A 19,845-nucleotide genomic window follows, 5' to 3' on the forward strand; every position below is an offset into this window, starting at 1 on the left:
CTTTGCATGAATGGGAATGGAATCGTGTGTGTTGAATGAGGCTCCTTGTGAGCACTGAACTTTGTCCGGTGAAGTTCAGTTTTGTGTTGCTGTAATTGTGTCATTTCTTGATGAGAAAGATTGGGCAACATTTAGTCACTTCTAGCCATGATGCTTAATTTATTTACGAATGTACCCTAGTTATTAGGGACCGTTTACGTTGGAGAACAAGATCTATTGTATGCCTGTGTATTTGGGGAAGTAAAATCTGAAACAATGATGAAATTGCGTGTATCCAAAGTTAAAACTCGTGATATGTCGCCCTCTGGTGTGTAAAAGGTGCAAAAGCTTACAGCACCTGGTGTTCCCAGGCGGTCTCCCATCCAAGTACTGACCAGGCCCGAGCCTGCTTAGCTTCCGAGATCGGACGAGATCGTGCGTATTCAGGCTACTATGGCCGTAAGCCAGGCAGGTTGTCCCTGACGCTCTACTTAAAGGGAGGGCAATATCCGTTTCTGCCGTTCATACTTACAGTTGAACTGTCTCTCTACTGTAAAGCCCGGGACACACCAGCGCGCCGCAGACAGTCCCTGCTAACACGACACGTTGTGGTAACGTTGTGCGTTAGCTGGGGTGCCGCACCAGACAGGAACTATATTATACAAAACGAACACATTGTCTTGATAAAACAGCTGTAATTGAGTGCCTGACACGCCAGTCAAGCGCAATCTTTAGAAGGTGTGCATTTCAGTAAGGATTTCAATTGACATGCAGTATGAAACTGAAAGGAGGTTGCATCAATATGATGCATAACATTGCATGTATTGTATTTTCAAGTGTGTGCATTCATCCTGTTGTCATTTTGTTTTGAAAGCAGAAGAATCATTCAACAGGTTGCTGAGACAAATGTAAACCATTAAAACATATGAAGATAAACAAACCTTGAATATAAGTTCAGTTGTTTAAACATTTGACAAACTATGGTGAGGGGGTAAGAAAACACACAAATCCAGCAGCTCCTGTATTTCAATACACCAGAACCCAATATTATCGGTGAGTCGGGTAGTCCATCATCACAGTTAGAGGGCAGGCATCATTTCAGTAATTTCATCCCGTTGCATTCACATCTGTGCCTTGAATGAGATTGAATGTGATCTTTGCTGTATCTCAAGTATGTTCCCAAGTTTTACACTTTCGTGCTTTGCATGAATGGGAATGGAACCGTGTGTGTTGAATGAGGCTCCTTGTGAGCACTGAACTTTGTCCGGTGGAGTTCCTTTATGTGTTGCTGTAATTGTGTCATTTCTTGATGAGAAAGATTAGGCAACGTTTAGTCACTTCTAGCCATGATGCTCAATTTATTTACGAATGTACCCTAGTTACTAGGGACCGTTTATGTTGGAGAACAAGATCTATTGTATGCCTGTGTATTTGGGGAAGTAAAATCTGAAATAATGATGAAATTGTGTGTATCCAAAGTTAAAACTCGTGATTTGTCGCCCTCTGGTGTGTAAAAGGTGCAAAAGCTTACAGCACCTGGTATTCCCAGGCAGTCTCCCATCCAAGTACTGACCAGGCCCGAGCCTGCTTAGCTTCCTAGATCGGACGAGATCGGGCGTATTCAGGCTAGTATGGCCGTAAGCCAGGGAGGCTGTCCCTGACGCTCTACTTAAAGGGAAGGCAATATCCGTTTCTGCCGTTCATACTTACAGTTGATCTGTCTCTCTACTGTAAAGCCCGGGACACACCAGCGCGCCGCAGACAGTCCCTGCTAACACGCCACGTTGTGGCAACGTTGTGGCAACGTTGTGCGTTAGCTGGGGTGCCACACCAGACCGGAACTATATTTTACAAAACGAACACATTGTCTTGATAAAACAGCTGTAATTGAGTGCCTGACAAGCCAGTCAAGCGCAATCTTGAGAAGGTGTGCATTTCAGTAAGGATTTCAATTGACATGCAGTATGAAACTGAAAGGAGGTTGCATCACTATGATGCATAACATTGCATGTATTGTATTTTCAAGTGTGTGCATTCATCCTGTTGTCATTTTGTTTTGAAAGCAGAAGAATCATTCAACAGGTTGCTGAGACAAATGTAAACCAGTAAAACATATGAAGAGAAACAAACCTTGAATATAAGTTCAGTTGTTTAAACATTTGACAAACTATGGTGAGGGGGTAAGAAAACACACAAATCCAGCAGCTCCTGTATTTCAATACACCAGAACCCAATATTATCGGCGAGTCGGGTAGTCCATCATCACAGTTCGAGGGCAGTCTTCATTTCAGTAATTTCATCCCGTTGCATTCACATCCGTGCCTTGAATGAGATTGAATGTGATCTTTGCTCTCAAGTATGTTCCCAAGTTTTACACTTTCGTGCTTTGCATGAATGGGAATGGAACCGTGTGTGTTGAATGAGGCTCCTTGTGAGCACTGAACTTTGTCCGGTGGAGTTCCTTTTTGTGTTGCTGTAATTGTGTCATTTCTTGATGAGAAAGATGAGGCAACATTTAGTCACTTCTAGCCATGATGCTCAATTTATTTACGAATGTACCCTAGTTACTAGGGACCATTTACGTTGGAGAACAAGATCTATTGTATGCCTGTGTATTTGGGGAAGTAAAATCTGAAATAATGATGAAATTGTGTGTATCCAAAGTTAAAACTCGTGATTTGTCGCCCTCTGGTGTGTAAAAGGTGCAAAAGCTTACAGCACCTGGTATTCCCAGGCAGTCTCCCATCCAAGTACTGACCAGGCCCAAGCCTGCTTAGCTTCCGAGATCGGACGAGATCGGGCGTATTCAGGCTAGTATGGCCGTAAGCCAGTAACGCAGTCCCTGACGCTCTACTAAAAGGAAAGGCAATACTCGTTTCTGCCGTTCATACTTACAGTTGAACTGTCTCTCTACTGTAAAGCCCGGGACACACCAGCGCGCCGCAGACAGTCCCTGCTAACACGCCACGTTGTGGCAACGTTGTGGCAACGTTGTGCGTTAGCTGGGGTGCCACACCAGACCGGAACTATATTTTACAAAACGAACACATTGTCTTGATAAAACAGCTGTAATTGAGTGCCTGACACGCCAGTCAAGCGCAATCTTGAGAAGGTGTGCATTTCAGTAAGGATTTCAATTGACATGCAGTATGAAACTGAAAGGAGGTTGCATCACTATGATGCATAACATTTCATGTATTGTATTTTCAAGTGTGTGCATTCATCCTGTTGTCATTTTGTTTTGAAAGCAGAAGAATCATTCAACAGGTTGCTGAGACAAATGTAAACCAGTAAAACATATGAAGAGAAACAAACCTTGAATATAAGTTCAGTTGTTTAAACATTTGACAAACTATGGTGAGGGGGTAAGAAAACAACCAAATCCAGCTGCTCCTGTATTTCAATACACCAGAACCCAATATTATCGGCGAGTCGGGTAGTCCATCATCACAGTTCGCGGGCAGGCATCATTTCAGTAATTTCATCCCGTTGCATTCACATCCGTGCCTTGAATGAGATTGAATGTGATCTTTGCTCTCAAGTATGTTCCCAAGTTTTACACTTTCGTGCTTTGCATGAATGGGAATGGAACCGTGTGTGTTGAATGAGGCTTCTTGTGAGCACTGAACTTTGTCCGGTGGAGTTCCTTTTTGTGTTGCTGTAATTGTGTCATTTCTTGATGAGAAAGATTAGGCAACATTTAGTCACTTCTAGCCATGATGCTCAATTTATTTACGAATGTACCCTAGTTACTAGGGACCGTTTACGTTGGAGAACAAGATCTATTGTATGCCTGTGTATTTGGGGAAGTAAAATCTGAAATAATGATGAAATTGTGTGTATCCAAAGTTAAAACTCGTGATTTGTCGCCCTCTGGTGTGTAAAAGGTGCAAAAGCTTACAGCACCTGGTATTCCCAGGCGGTCTCCCATCCAAGTACTGACCAGGCCCAAGAAAAAGAAAGATTGTCAGATACACTCAGCAGTAAAATAGCTAGTTCCCAGCTATGAAATGACATATTGAAAGAATTCAAACTAGTTTACACTAACAGTGGCTCTCAAAAGTATTCACCCCCTTGGACTTTTCCACATTTCATTGTGTTACAACATGAAATCAGAATGGGTTTAATCAGGAGTTGTTGCCACTGATCAACACAGAAAATGTCCATAATGTCAAAGTGAAAAATAGAATTTGCAATTGTTCTAAATTAATTACAAATACAAAACATAAACTAATTGAACGCATACGTAATCACCCCCTTTCATATGACACACCTGATTGAGCTGTGGTGAAACAAACTGTCTGTGCAATTAAGGTGTGTCACATGATTTAAGTTTAAATACACCTGTCCCTGGCAGGTTCCACTAGTGATGGAGAAACGAAGCATTCTGAAGCATTGAACCATTTGAATGTATTGCACCGAAAAAAGGTTCACTGCTTCCAAATGCTCGATACATGCTCTCCATAGTAATACGTGGTATTGCGACTGTATTGACACATCAGAGAGGCAATACACAAATGAACCCATCGGCATCTGCGATCTGGAGTTCAATCTGGTTTCGATGTGTACATGTCCACAGATATGAGGTCAAATGCTGCTTTGTCACCAAGGTATAAGTAACATTATGTAATAGTTTAGCTCTTTGATCAATATAGAGACTCAATTCCCATTATTACCAGAAAACTTTACCAGTGGAGTGTTAGAGACCTCACCATGACAGGAAAAGGGAAAAAGGGTGTACCAGATGTTGGCAAAAAAACTCTGGTGTTTATTTTTTTCCTTTATCCTGAAGGTTTGTCTGACTAACTACACCCAGAGAATGAGTTTGGACCTTTTTTGCTAGTTTCTGGGTGGGCAGAGAGGTTCTTAGGGTATAGGGCACGAGGATAAGTCTAGACACCCCCTTTTCAGATACATGCCCCCCTCCCTATGAGTTAGTTAGACTTTTTATAAGGACCCATGTCCACAGTAGCATCTCTCTTGACAAAGTTAATGCCCATAGTTTGGAAGCCTTGCTTTCAGTAGATGGGGAGAGACTAACCCCTGCTGTTTTTTTGACAGAGACTCAGACAAGAACAGCATGGAAATGCATCTCCTCTTGCTTCCTCACTAATGCTCACAAAGATCTGGCCTGGAGCACAGCACATCAATGCCTGCTGCTTAAAGATTTTTTTATATAGACGGGGTATTACCCCCAGCCCCCGCTGTGTTAGACCTGGCTGTTTTGGAGAGGAGTCGGTCCCACACCTATTTTTACAGTGTCTGTTTGCAACAGCTTTTTGGGAACTTCTGGACAATTGGCTTGGAAGTTTGTCCCTAATTTCTCTCTAACCCCTTCATGCATACTATACAGAATTTTTGAGATTGACCTTCCGCCCACCACGTGCAATAGAATCCGGGCCTTAGTAAATAGTAGACAAAATGCTTTATTGCTGTCACAGTTCCCTAGCCCTGACCCTCTTTCCCCACTAGAGGCCACCAATGTTCCCTTGCCTTTTCCTGCTCCCTTCACTGCTTTCCTTTTTTCACGCTGTCAATTAACATTCCTCCACACCCTTGTGCACTTCTGCTCCTGCCTTCCTAGTTTCTGCTCTCCTTTATACACCCCTCACTGCTCTCACTCTGGGTGAAGTGTTGTCAGCTCTCCCTGCAACACCAAGCTTTGTGCTCCTGGTTCCTTGTGCTCCTGGTTCCTTGTGCTCCTGGTTCCTTGTGCTCCTGGATTTTGACCTTGCCTTTGGATTCTCCTTGGTTTCTGTCAGCTCATTGCACTAGCTCTGCACTTGGGTCCTTTCTCCAACAGCTTTACGGTCCTCCCATGAGGTAACCATGACAATTGTGAGCCAGAAGCATGTGGCCTTCAAGGGGCTTCAGGTCCCAGTAGAATCGGTGGGTAAATTGGCAGTCTCCATAACCAAAGATTATTTATTGAAAGATGTTGGTAAGTTGGGCAAAGAGGAGGCAGCCTCACTGTGGAAAATCGAGGGAGGAGGGGAGCTGGCCGGGGACCTTCTGCAATAACAATCGGGATGGGTTATGCAATGGATAAATGTTAATTTATTGTGTTTTATAGATGTAAAATATTTAACTTGTAAATGTATATAGTTCCAGAGTGGCTCCAGAGGTTCAGCTCCAGCTCCAGGCTGGCTCCAGAGCTGATGGAGACCCCCTGCTCCAGCTCCAGAGTGGCTCCGGTGCAGCTCCACAGTGCTGCTCTGGCTCTGGCTGCTTTTAACCTGTTCCAGTTCCAGAGCCACAATAAACAGTGCAAACTAGGATGTGATCATTATTTATGTTTCCTTTTTTACTCCTTTTATGTAAATAACTGTTTAACAAAATATTAATAACAAACATCTGTTTAACCATTCAAACATGAAAAAGTAGAACATTGTAAAGATGTGTGTGGCAATTAGGGTTGCCAGTCGGACAGCATTTTAGTGAACTGTCCGGTATTTGTACACTACATGGCGAACAGTATGTGGACACCCCTTCTAATTAGTGTATATGGCATGTGGGAGACTCTGAGACCAAGTAGAGGAAGATTCTATGGTCTGATGAGACCAAAATAGAGTTTTTTGTCCTCAATGCTAAGCGTGACATTTGGTGCAAGCCAAACACTGCACATCATCCTGAGAACACTGTCCCTACTGTGAAGCATGGTTGTGGCAGTATTAAGCAAAACTGATGCAGCAAAGTACAGAGAATTCCTGTAAAAAAACCTGTTTGCTAGAAGATTAATCTTCCAGCACCACACATACAGCCAAAGCCACAATGGAGTGGCTTAAAAATGAAAAGGTAAATGTCCTGGAGTGGCCCAGCCAAAGCCAATCTAATTAAGAATATGTGGAAAGAGCTGAACATTGCTGTTCACCAAAGGTCCTCATCCAACTTGATGGAGCTTGAGCAATTTTGCAAAGATGAATGGGCAAACATTGCTGTGTCCAGATGTGCAGAGCTGGTAGAGACTTATACATGTAGACTCATGGCTGTAATTGCTGCCTCTAAAAGGTGCCTCTACCAGATATTGACTGAAGTGGTGATTACTTATGCATTCAGTTATTTTCTGTTTTGTATTTGTAATTAATTTAGAAAAAATAGCAGATCATATTTTTCACTTTGACATTATGGGAATTTTCAGTGTTGATCAGTAGCAAAACTCCTGATTAAATCCATTCTGTTTTCATGTTGTAACACAATGACATGTGGAAAAGACCAAGAGGGGTAAATACTTTTGAGAGCCACTTTAAAATCAAACCACACAGCAATCTCCTTAGCCAAACATTGGCAGTAGAATTACCTTTACTGAGAGCTCAATGACTTTCAACGTGGCACCGTCATAGGATGCCACCTTTCCAACAAGTCATTTTGTCAAATTTCTGCCCTGCTAGAGCTGCCCTGGTGAGCTGTAAGTGCTGTTATTGTTTAGAGAAAACATCTAGGAGCAACAACATCTCAACCGCAAAGTGGTCAGCCACACAAGCTCACAGAATGGGACTGTTGAGTGCTGAAGTACATATAGCGCATAAAAATAGTCTTTCATTGGTTGCAACAATCACTTCCGAGTGCCAAACTGCCTCTGGAAGCAATGTCGGTAAAATAACTGTTTGTTCAGGAACTTCATGGAATTGGTTTCCATGGCCGAGCAGCTGCACAAGCCTAAGATCTCTGTCCGCGATGCCAAGCGTCGTCTGGAGTGGTCTTAAGCTAGCCACCATTTGACCTGTGAGCAGTGGAAATGCGATCTCTGGAGTGATGAATTGCGCTTCACCATCTGGCAGTCCGACGGAGGAATCTGGGTTTGGTGGATGCCAGGAGAATGCTACCTGCACGATTGCATAGACCAACTGTAAAGTTTGGAGGCGGAATAATGGTCTCAGGGCTCGGCCCCTTAATCCCACTGAAGGGAAATCTTAACGCTACAGCCTACAATGACATTCTAGGTGATTTTGCACTTCCAAATTTGTGGCAACAGTTTGGGGAAGGCCCTTTCCTGTTTCATCATGACAACCCGTGCACAAAGCAAGGTCCATATGGAAATAGTTTCTCAAAGAACTTGACTGGCCTGCACAGAGCCCTCGCCTCAACCCCATCTCACCTTTGGGATGAATGGAAAAGCTGACTGTGAGCCAGGCCTGATCGCCCAACATCAGTGCCCGACCTCACTAATGCTCTTGTGGCTGAAATCCCCTCAACAATGTTCCAACATCTAGTGGAAAGCCTTCCCAGAACAGTGGAAGCTGTTATTGCATCAAAGGGGGGACCAACTCCATACTAATCATCCATGATTTTAGAATGAGATGTTTGACGAGCAGGTGTCCACATACTTTTGGCCATGTAGTGTATGTAATTTGACCCCCTGTCCAGTATTTTTGGAAGATGTCCGGTTATTTTAATTACTGTAATCTATTGAATATGTCGTTAATCAGTGTACAATTTGCCCTCAACCCCCCACCCCATTGTCATCTAATTTGCCAGCACCCCCTCTAGATTAACATTTCGCAAAAGCAAACCCACCCCCACCAGGTGTCCAGTATTTTCGAATCTCAAAAGTGGCAAACAGGGTGCAGGGGGCATGACAAACTAGTCAGGACATTTCAGATAACATATGGTTATAAAATTAGGTTTATTTAGGCAGATGAATAATTTGGTTGGAATAAAATAATTTGGAAATACTTAAAACTTTAGAGTTAAAATGGACTTTACTTCTTTCGCAAGTGGTTTTTGAGAGATGCCCTGAGATTATAGAATCACTTCTTGAACGGAGTGAGAAAGTGAAGGTGTCATATAATAACAATTAATAAAAAACAATGTATTATGTACTAATAGCTGGAGTGAGAACTGATCTTATTTTATAACCTCCAACACACAACTATACCTATGAAGTTATATATTTTGTTAATTTAAGAAAACTGCATTTAATGTCTGGGTGCGTTTAATGAAGGGGGGGGGGTGGGTGGAGCAGCTCCATGACCTCAGCTCCGGCACCAGGCTGCGGAGCACAACTAACAAAAGCTGTCCAGCTCCGCTCCGGCTCCGGGCCCTGCGGTGTTGCGCTCCCCCGCTCTGAAGTGCGGCAGTGTCGCTAAAAGCACAACCGACACCGCTGTGCAAACACCCACGAAGTAGCCACTGCTGCAATACCGCGACATGATCACACTAACTGCACATTACATTTGAGTGTGGCAAGCGTTGTTTAACGCAGCAACATGCTCCAAGGAAATTGTTATTCATATTCATATCTACAATAACTACATATGTTTTGGAAAAAAATAAAAAATATATTATGGGCAATTTTGAGGGGAATTGAGAATGATAATCGTGATAGTTTGCGACACTCTTTATTGACTTCTTAGGGAGACTTTTCAAACGACCTGGCTCATGTCTCATTATTTGGCACCTATACAAGACAGAACATGTACATTTAATTAGTAAGGACGTTTGATTTTGCGGTTCAAACATTGAAAACTGTTTTGGCTTCTCATATCGATATAACATTACATTTTAATCATGCCAATATGGATCATTATTTTGTGTTATTTTTGTACCATTCAAGAAAGAACACCGAGTTTCCTGAGAGGACAAAGAGAGCGCTGTTCCTGTCAGCACAAGCTCCACAGCCTGTTTATTGCAACGTACAAATTACATTAAACATAACTCCAATACCTGTCTTACTAGTTATATAGTATAAATATTAAGATCAAATATGTAAGATTATGCTCTATATCATTTAGTCTCATTTTTACTCCTGTGGCGCTCCTTGTTGTGCGCACGCTGGTGAACTGCATTAAAATATAAGGCAAACCAGCTATGCAGCAAAATAAGAAAATAAAACGCTCAACTTATATATATATACTGTGTCAAATACTAAAATAAATAAATAAACCTACTTCCTCGATTACAAATCTGCAACCGTAACTGTGCGTAGTATCTCAGTTGCGCAGAAACAGAAATGACTTTCTGCACCAATCAGAAACCGAGCACAGCATTGCAAACTTGACAACCAGACCGCTAGGTTTCCTGTTGTCCTGTAGTTGTAAAAAGTCTGCCAGGGAAAATTCGTTGTACCGTTACCTTACCTGCGGTGTAGGATACGATCGTAGCCGGTTTAGCGCAGATTCCCGCAGTTCTGTGCAGATCTGCGCTGCTCCACCAATGGGATTGGTGGGATTCTGCAGATCTGCGCACAAGTGAGGAAATGTACGCTACAAGAACGCGACCTAATTTTTCGGTCGCAGACAACGTCATTTGACGCAAATTCTGCGCGTCAACAACGTACCCAATTGGTAGCTTTTATAAGTGCTCTTTCGGCGTGTTGTTCTAGTGCTCATCTCGTTTTAAACGTGCGCTCATTAATGGCAAATGGATATAAAGAGGTGCTGTTCTCTCGGGGAGGCGGGGAAGTAAGTACATCTGTATCCAGTTTTAATAAACCTGGTTTCCCTTCCTGCTGCTCCGTATGAGGAGTTTATCCACTGCTGCATGCATCCACATCAGAGGCCTGACGCCAGATTGACGACACGAAATGTGATCAGGAAGATCCTACATCATGAAACAAAATGAAATGTGCTGTGGCCGTATTATTTGTAAAACGTTTATAATGTTTAAACGTATAGTGTGATGTAGTTAAGGTATATGAAGTCAAGAAGCCACATGCACAAGGTGGTTTATCAATCTTACAGCCCATACGATTCACTTAACCCTGAACTGGATTATACATCTGTTGTTGATTGTTGGATAGGCTATATATTGTACATGTTTACTTGCATTACTTATGTTAAATAATGTATCGGTTTTACAGGGTGTATTGTGTAGTATTTATGTATTTTTCATATGACCATATACAGTATTGAGATTTTAACGTTGTAGCATTAGACATTTAATGAAAAAGATAAAATTATAAATAATATTGAGGTTTCATTATAGACTAATCACACATTGAAAGACAAATCCACACAAACACGATAATAAGGCTGCACGTCAGGTTTCACAGTAGTCGAGCCGATTTTGTAGGCTACTTGTGGTGTAAAGTAGAATACAAAACTGAAAAAAACGAGAATTATCTACAACATATAGGTGTATTCATGAAATACGTGACTTTGTTCTGTTTTGCAAGATAGTAACTGAACATAATTATTTGCAGTGCTATTGAACAGTTTAACCAATTTTCAGCAACACATATTTATTGCGGTAGAAAAATACGGTAGTTAGGGAAAATTGAACCATGTTTTATTTGGCCTTCATTAAAAACATTTTAATTTTTTTTTTTTTTTGGCAGAGTGATAATTCGGATATTTGGGATGACACCGCATTAATAAAGGCGTATGATAAGGCTGTGGCTTCCTTTAAGGTAATGTATAGTATTGTGTTAACATCTATATTATGTATATTGATGTAGCTGCATTCTCCTGTTTCCCCCGATGGCACATCTGGAGGCACAGCAGGTTGGGGGAAAAAACAAACAAAAAAAAAAAAGTTGTTTCTACTGCTGGCTGCCTTGGCCCAGACTGAAGTGGAAACCTGTTCCACTGACGTATACAGAAATGTATATTTTAATTAAGGCCATAATCAAGTAGGCATCATTGAGCGCTTGGTTGGCACACACAAACCAGCAGGGTAGGGGTTCACCAGGACCAGGGTTGAGAACCACTTGGTTAAACAATCCACTAGAAAGGTGGGATGCCATGTCCATCACAAGAAGCAGTTACTGATTGACCCATTGTCCATGCTGACGGTGTCTCCGATTGGATGATTAATAGTTCTAAGGAATAATTAAAGCTTCTTTAATTACTGCATCCATACCCAGCTGTGAGTGCTCCCAAATGTGTTCTTCTATGCCTGGCTTGCTAGGCTATCCGTAAATGCTGCTTGCAGCTATATTTTTTACTAATGTTGGACACTTCCAATTTGCTCGGACAGGATAATGTTGTATTGTTATTATAGAGACAAGATATTTGTAGTATAATATATTATGTATTTCTTTCTTTTAGAATGCTTTGAAGAATGAAGATAATCCATCGGCTAAACAGGATCAATCTGACACTGGAAAGAAACGGAAAAGCAATAAAAAGAACAGAAGCAGAAAGAGAAGCAATTCTGTTCCAGACAAGGAGGTATAATTTCCTTTTACATTTTTTGTTGTTGTTGTTGTGATGTAATGAGTGCTGTTAAGAGGTGTGCTTGGATATCGCAATATGGTCTTAAACTGTGCACTTCAATGTATGTAAATATATGTATATGCCATAGGGATTGGCATTTGAAATGTTTTCAGTATTTGAATAATATCCTTTTAAAACAAAGTAAATAATAAATACATATTTTATTCTAGTGGGTGGGGTGTGCTAGCAGTACTGTGTGAGTGAGGGGTGGGGGGGTGCTCTACCTGCCTGCTCTACTGATTAACCACTGGACGTGGTGAACACAATATTCCTTATTATATTGGGACTCCATGGTGTTTGATCAATTAAAAATATGGGAAGAATTTTCTGTTCAAGGTGTGTTCAAAACATGAAGTTATATAATGAGTATAGAACTGTGGGTCAATTTTAAAAATGCAGCCATGTGTTTGGTTTCTATAATTTCCAACTATACAACTTATTTGAAAACAAAGGCTTCTGCACCGCACTGAGTATTTCACTTACCTAGGTTAATCCTACTAACATACATTTTGAAAATACTTAACACCACATAGTTAAAATACATAATTGAATACTAATTAAACACTCACAGTCACTGTTAAGTACAAACCAAGATTTCTCCTGAATTCTAAATAACAACTAATTGCTGGTTTACACAATCTCGATTTCTACTGGGTTGGGGTGATTGTAGCAGTACCATGTGAGAGTGTTTGGGGGGTTGTTCTAGCAGTATCATGTGATTTCAAATGTCACAACCCTTTAAAAACCCCCATCTAAAAAAATATGGACTGATAAACACTTTCTAGGAGCTGATTTTACATCAGTATCCATATCTGCGATGCAGTGTGACACTGTCACTTGAAAGTGGGATCACATAGATCTATGAACATCGAGCACTCGCCTATGTTTGTGCAGTTTACCAGCTTTAGCAAAGCCTTTGTAGCCTTAATGTTAACATGTAAATCCCAGTTTTAAAGAAGCTTGATCATTTTCATTTTGACTTGTATGCTTTTCTCTTTTTGTGCAATTGTTATTTAACTTGAAATTTAACGGATTTTAACATTCCAAAAAAGACTTTCACTTGTTTCACTTATTTATTGATTTTGGAGTTGTAGTAGTACCAAACAATTTACTTCTTAAACTAGATCTTAAACTACTAGCATCTTATTTTGTTTTAGTGGAAAGTTGGAGACCCCTGCAATGCAGTTTGGTCAGAAGATGGCAAATCATATCTTGCCACTATTACGTCCATAGACCACAAGAAAGGAACCTGCATTGTTGTGTACCGTGGGTATGGGAATGAGGAGGAGCAGAATCTATTGGACCTGTCTGAGAATTCGGACGAAGAAATTGGGATGGCACCTGCAGCACCGGTATGGATATCTGACTTGAGATGCAGAGTACAGTTCTGTGTTATTGGTTTACTAAATTGTAGTGATTCTAACCACAGAAGATACACACTTGGTGATGATTTTTCTGGAAAAACTTAATATTTTAACAACCTTTTAATGGTCTGCTGAGCTGTGATGGGCTTTGTTGATTTGTTGTAGTCCTCTTACATTTTTATTTAATCAAATGCTATGGTGGGATAAAAATAAATCTCTTTCAATAATGAGACTGATAGCTCATCCACCCCACAGCGGTCTAAACCTAAAGCCAGATCTACATGTTCACCATTGTGGAATCGGGAATATTCCCTTCCCCCATTACCAGTGCTGGTATGGTGAGCATATTCCAGTGTTTGTCATGGTCTGGTACAAATAGTTCCAAAATAAAATTGATAAAGTACATACTCGCAGGTTTTAGTTGATAAAGGTTATACATTCTGGTTATGAAAAAGGTAAATCAGATTCTGTTTAGAGACCAAATACATTTTAGACTTGAATTATTTTGGTGATTTTTCTTAGAATTAATTATGTGGCCATGGCACCTGAGCATATACTACTAGAAATGTTGATTGATTCATTTCTGACTTTTATCTACGGAATATTATTTTGGCTGATTTAAACTGGTATAGTGACCTAAAATCAATGCAAAATTGCATGACAATCGCTTGATATTAATCACAATTGTTTTTGTTTAGCAGGCTACATCAAAAAGTGGAAGACCTTCGCTGGCTTTTCCTAGCTGGCCTCCAGTAATTCCAGCAGGACCCCCAGTGAGAATTTCATAATTTATTTACAGCATACACTGAGAGCAAAAAAATAATGAGCCACAAAACTTCTGTTAACAGGATCTCTGTATTGTACTCCAAATGCTCTGTTATCTCAGTATCATATTTGATTAATGTTAACAAACAATATTTTCTCAAAACTAAAAATGTAGGATTTAAGTTGGCAGTGATTCGAATTATGATTTAAATTAGAAGTGATTCTATATAATTTTAAACTAACAAGTTTGTGCAATAGATGTAATAGGTTGTCCTCTTTCCACTAATACATGCCTGTAGTTGTGAAGCTCACCTGCAATGTCCTTTCTTCTAGCTGATCCCCCCGCCTCCTCCAATGGGTCCAGACTTGGGAGACGGCGATGAGGCTTTGGGGTCCATGCTGATCGCTTGGTACATGAGTGGCTACCACACCGGCTATTATCTGGTATGTACCCTTAAACCACATGTGATTACAGAAGTGACAAGCATAATGACCACGTCTGGTACACAGGTAGTACTCTGGACTTTGTATGACTTTTTGTCATGACTTTTTACTAGTGCAAGTGCAGATTTTAAATGAAAATAGAATGTAGAATAGTGGTACATTTAATCTAAAGTACTGTTTTATATTAATTCCATTGTGGCAAGAATAAAATATACACTTAAATTATTAGGTTGCCTTGAACAAAGTGCTTGAACCAGTTTTTTGTTCAGGATTTTTATTAGGCTTCAAAACAAAGCAATTTTATTTTAAAATATGCACCTGTAGTTGCATCTTGGAACCCGCAGTTGCTTGCAACTTTTAGTTTTTTAGTCAAATGTAAACGTCTCTAAAACACTCATGAAAACTCATAAAACAGTGTCAGTGTTGTAGGGGCCTGTGCTACCATGCTTTTTAGTGAAAACTACACGGGTGATATGTCCATGAGGTTGTCCTCCTCACGAATCTAAGTTTAAAACTCCATTGTGTATACAATGATATATTGAAGTTTCAAGATACAAATCTGTTGGCCACTTCACATTGCTGAAAGTAGTGTTGTTTTTTAATTTTTGTATTAGGGACTGAAACAGGGCCACAAGGAGAGTGCTTCAGGAAGCAGTCTCCACAGTAAATGAACACTCAAGTTCTGATGTGTGCCAGATAAAACGTGAGTATTGTTGAATTAGTAGGAAGCTTAAACTGGGAAGGATCTGGTAATTATACATGTACAGCAGTGCATTGTCTTTTAGTTGCTTGTTCTTCAATCAGAAACCAAGATCTCAATCAAGCTTCATGAATTAGATGGATCTGGGGAATAATAAACACATTAGCTTCTTATAGTATCAATTCATTTTATCAATTAAATTATCCCTTAATTTTGAGGTGCACTAAATGTGTGGCAATTAAAGGTAAAATATAAAATATTTAAAGTGGTTAAGTCCCCTAAGTTTCTACTTGCAGGAGGTGCCTTTGGCAGCAATGACAGCTCTTGGAACAGGTCTCTACCAACTTTGCACAGCTAGATTTGACTATTTGTCTATTCATCTTGACAAAACTGTCCAAGCTCTGTCCGGTTCTTTGGGGAGCGTTGATGGACAACGATCTTCATGCCATGCCACAGATTTTCGATTGAATTTCGATATATCTATATGAATACCAATATAAGCACCAAGTAGGATGTAACTTTACTGTAAACTAATGCATTTCATGTTTTTTTCTACTTGATTATGTACATGTCCTTCGGCCTGGCGTTATTGTGCAGTGCTGCCTCAGGGATGAGCCGATTCTGTCTCCTTCGTGCACCAGCATCCACAACAGCAGCAAAGCGGACTTCAGGCATCAACTGTGTGGCATCCTTAGCACATGAGCATGACCACCATCTGGACTGAGCTGAATGGGGTACTTTCTCTGGCATTTTCAGGAAGGCACTTTCTGTTGGTCTTTTATCAACAAACCCATGATACCTTACATGGTCTTAGCAGCGATCTGATGGCCCAGCATGCATCTCTTCCTTTCCAGTGTTATTTTTTTCTACTGTGCTTGAAGTCCCCGACCAGTATCTGTTCACCGCCACCACAGCTGGTTGGTCCTTCTTTCAGCAGCTTCTTTACTCCTGAGCATTTCATCTGATGTCCCTGAGAAACTAGATTGTGAAGTGTGCTACAATTCCTTGACAACTTACTGGTTAAATGCGGACTGTTTGTTCTGGCTGATCCACTTGAGCAGCTAGTTGACCTTGTCCAATGGCACACAACTCTACCAGGTGAACAAGGTGCGCTGATATGGACTATACCACAGTATCCATTCAAAGTGTGAATCTTGGGTGGAAAACTAAACAATTATCCAACGTCTGACAGCATTTTTAGTCTCTAGGAATTTAAAACTTTTTCGGGATGGGAAAGTTGTCCTTCATTTTTAATGCATTGCTGGAAATGGTGGTAACTTAATGCTCCTGCTACCTTGTTTTACCCTGTTAAGGCCAAACATCTCGGCACCTGGTCATGACGCCATGTAAACCATCCTTGACTAAAACCCGAGTAAGGACCCTTAGTCTCAATCGACCAATCCAGTGTGGGACTCTCAACCATCTCCTAACCCAGTGTGCTTGTGGTCTCTGATGTGGTGCTGGCAATTGTGTGAAAAGCAAGATCTTAGAGAGAGGAATCTCAATGGTCGGTAGTGTGAATCAGAGAATACAATTACTTATTGATTTCTTATTTATCAATTTAATTTAGTTTTATCAGTCATTTTACTTTTTGTGTGCATAATGTGAAAATAAAATGTTTCCCATTTATCAAATTTTGCATTATCAATCTTTTATGGTTTCTATAAATATAGCTTCTTGCTTCTCGACTGTTGTTAAGGAAATCTTGTACCCTCTGTGACAAAAAAATAAAGTCCAAAATCAAAACCCTTCCAGCTCCTCCAAATATGAAGTAAAGCTCCTACAAATAAGTAAATCATTCTCAATCCCCTTTAAAAAGTAATGAATGTGCCTTTGTCTTAAATGTAATCTGCATAATGCAATTTACAGAAATTAAAGTTCCCTTGATTTTGTTTAAACTCACTGGCAGTAGTGTGTGTTGAATTAAGTTGTGGGGTTCAGAAGTTTGGCATCCACAAAGTCTGCTGCCTCTTTAGGGGAGTTGAACTTGACGGAGCCTGTTCCATGAGGGATTCATAACCTGGAGGGCGTATTTCATCCTGGCTTCTCTGAGCTTCTTCCTAATCACGTCAAAGGCCTGTCAAAGCTTTGTTACCTCAGCAGTGTAATCAGGGTGAAAAAAAATAATCTTGTAGTGCAGAGGGAATGTCTGCAGTGCATCCACTCTAATGAGTTTTTTCTCTTTGCAGTAGTGCATCCTTGCTATTATTGTTCGGGGACAGGCCCCAGATGTTTTCGGGCCCAAAGGCCGGTGGTTTTGTAAAGTTTTCCTGCACCGGCAAATATGGAATTAACTTGGTTACTAATTCTATCAGGCAACCATTTTCAGCTCCCTGACAGTGTTAATCTTTTGCTTCCTCGACCTGTCTCCCCAATCTTCCAATTTAGACCATAGGATAGTGACGTCGGCAGACAAAGCTTTGCACGGCGGGGCGCTCTTGAGCAATGAGCGAGTCAGACATGTTCTCCGTAAGCTCCCGCAAATGCTTTTATAATTTAATGGTAAGAAGTTTTTTTATTATTTTTCCTTTACTTCGAAAAACTGTGTCATTTATACTTTACTGACTCGCTCGAAGTCTTTTAAGTTATTAAAATGCCCAGTACAAGAGGAAAGAGAGACCCGTCTGATGAAGGCCAAGCCACACCGCTCTCTACTAATGAAGACGCTCGGGTCGCTGCTGCTCAATTGCTGACCAACGCCACAGTGCTTGAGGCCATATCTCGACTCCACACTGAAGTTGTTTAGCTTAAATCGGAAATATGTGCCACTATTGATGCACAGATTGACACAGCTTCTCTTTCTATAAGGGGAGAGATTTCTGCTCTGTGGAAGGACACACAGATTTTGATAGCAGCTTTGCGTGCTGTTATTGACGTGCACACTAACAAACTGGGAGAGCTGGAGCAAGCCGCATCGCAAAGCTCGGATTTGACGACGGCTCTGGAGTCTGAAGTGAAGAGGCTGTTTGCAGAACTGAAGGCTGTTAGTGAGAAGTGTGAAGACTTGGAGGGGCGGTCGAAGAGGAACAACCTCAGGATTATTGGAATCGGAGAGGGCTCGGAGGGGCCCAGGCCGACTGAGTTTTGTAGCTCGGATGCTTAAGGACGTACTTTCAATGGAGGAAAAAACGCTTCTTGATCGAGCCCACCGATCTCTCTGCCAGACCAAAGCGGGGCGCGAATCCCCGACCCTTCATTTTAAGAGTGCACTATTACCACGTCCGTGAAGAAATTCTCTGCCGAGCCAGAGGAATCAAACCCTTGCTTTTCCATGGTCAAAGGATTCCTGATTATGTTCCATCGATTGCCAAATGGCAAGCTGCATTTGCGAAGGTGACGCGTCTTTTGCGAGACTACCCTGAAGTGAAATATGGTCTGCTATTTCCAGCCCAACTCAGACTGACCCACAATGGATCAGAGTTTTTTCTTTTATGAATCAAAACATCATTGCCACCCAAGATACTTTGACTGGTGTTGTTTCTGGACTTGCAACCTATCATATGGTACTGTAAGTAATGTATATATGTAATTAAGTATGGCATCTTGTCCTGTATACTGCATTGACATCAGAGATATATTTGTTTCTTTATTTTTCGGTTTTCCTTTCCCTTGGACTTACAGTGTGCTTTTGTTCAACTTTGCGTCATTTGTCCTCGGCAAGAAGTACAAGGGAATACTAATTTAATGCTTTGGTTTATCAACCATACTGCGCATTGGTCAAATAACCACTTTTCCTTTATCCTGTTTACAGTTACTTGTGAATTGATATTCTGATGTCTCCTTGCCTCCAGTCTGGCATAGGAGTTCAAGCATATTCAAAGTACTTTTGAGTACAGAACATTTGCATTTCTTTGCTTTCTGTTTTCTTTCTCATTACTTGTTTTACGCTGCTATTTAGCTGTTATTGCTAGTGTTAGTACGCTTATTCCTATTATTGAAGTTTATTATGGGCGAAAGTGATTGTGATAATCATAATACTGACACCACTATTTAATTTCATACAATGCTGGTGTTGGCATGGTTTATGTGTATAGTCTACGTCAGTAGATATTTTTTTAGGACTGTTGTGCCTTTGAATGTGTATGTACAGTGAGGGGAAAAAAGTATTTGATCCCCTGCTGATTTTGTACGTTTGTCCACTGACAAATAAATGATCAGTCTATAATTTTAATGGTAGGTGTATTTTAACAGTGAGAGACAGAATAACAACAAAAAAATCCAGAAAAACGCATTTCAAAAAAGTTATACATTAATTTGCATGTTAATGAGGGAAATAAGTATTTGATCCCCTATCAATCAGCAGGATTTCTGGCTCCCAGTTGTCTTTTATACAGGCAATGAGCTGAGATTAGGGGCACTCTCGTTACCTGTATAAAAGACACCTGTCCACAGAAGCAATCAATCAATCAGATTCCAAACTCTCCACCATGGCCGAGGA

At 40.8% G+C, this 19,845-nt stretch overlaps 1 protein-coding gene and 3 non-coding genes across 5 annotated transcripts; 1 reads left to right on the forward strand and 3 right to left on the reverse strand.

Annotated features, from left to right (window-relative positions):
• Window positions 1-325: 325 nt before the first annotated feature.
• On the reverse strand, window positions 326-444 carry LOC136757368 (5S ribosomal RNA). The gene has a single exon (XR_010819397.1). It is a non-coding gene; the product is annotated as a 5S ribosomal RNA (ribosomal RNA).
• A 1,059-nt stretch (window positions 445-1,503) lies between these two features.
• Window positions 1,504-1,622, reverse strand: LOC136757298 (5S ribosomal RNA). Its single transcript, XR_010819333.1, has one exon. It is a non-coding gene; the product is annotated as a 5S ribosomal RNA (ribosomal RNA).
• A 1,066-nt stretch (window positions 1,623-2,688) lies between these two features.
• Window positions 2,689-2,807, reverse strand: LOC136756065 (5S ribosomal RNA). Its single transcript, XR_010818168.1, has one exon. It is a non-coding gene; the product is annotated as a 5S ribosomal RNA (ribosomal RNA).
• Window positions 2,808-10,220: 7,413 nt separating this feature from the next.
• smn1 (survival of motor neuron 1, telomeric) lies at window positions 10,221-17,309 on the forward strand. 2 transcript variants are annotated; one of them, XM_066711950.1, is made up of 8 exons: window positions 10,221-10,379; window positions 11,255-11,326; window positions 11,967-12,089; window positions 13,292-13,486; window positions 14,197-14,271; window positions 14,597-14,707; window positions 15,322-15,410; window positions 16,005-17,309. In XM_066711950.1, the coding sequence occupies exons 1-7, from the start codon at window positions 10,332-10,334 to the stop codon at window positions 15,376-15,378; spliced, it is 681 nt and encodes a 226-aa protein (XP_066568047.1). In that variant the 5' UTR covers window positions 10,221-10,331; the 3' UTR covers window positions 15,379-15,410; window positions 16,005-17,309. The 2 variants fall into 2 exon arrangements, with proteins under 2 accessions (XP_066568047.1, XP_066568048.1); XM_066711951.1 differs by having other exon boundaries at window positions 14,200-14,271.
• The last annotated feature ends 2,536 nt before the right edge of the window (window positions 17,310-19,845 follow it).

The sequence above is a fragment of the Amia ocellicauda genome, chromosome 8, assembly GCF_036373705.1.
Source record: "Amia ocellicauda isolate fAmiCal2 chromosome 8, fAmiCal2.hap1, whole genome shotgun sequence".
In the NCBI taxonomy this organism is placed as follows: domain Eukaryota; kingdom Metazoa; phylum Chordata; class Actinopteri; order Amiiformes; family Amiidae; genus Amia; species Amia ocellicauda.

What these genes read in the sequence shown, in the direction of transcription:
- smn1 (XM_066711950.1), top strand. Translation starts at nt 10,332, where the DNA reads ATGGCAAATGGATATAAAGAGGTGCTGTTCTCTCGGGGAGGCGGGGAA. An exon ending in TCTCTCGGGGAGGCGGGGAA is followed by an intron (nt 10,380 to 11,254) that starts GTAAGTACATCT and finishes TTTTTTTGGCAG; the next exon opens with AGTGATAATTCGGATATTTG. An exon ending in ATTCTGTTCCAGACAAGGAG is followed by an intron (nt 12,090 to 13,291) that starts GTATAATTTCCT and finishes ATTTTGTTTTAG; the next exon opens with TGGAAAGTTGGAGACCCCTG.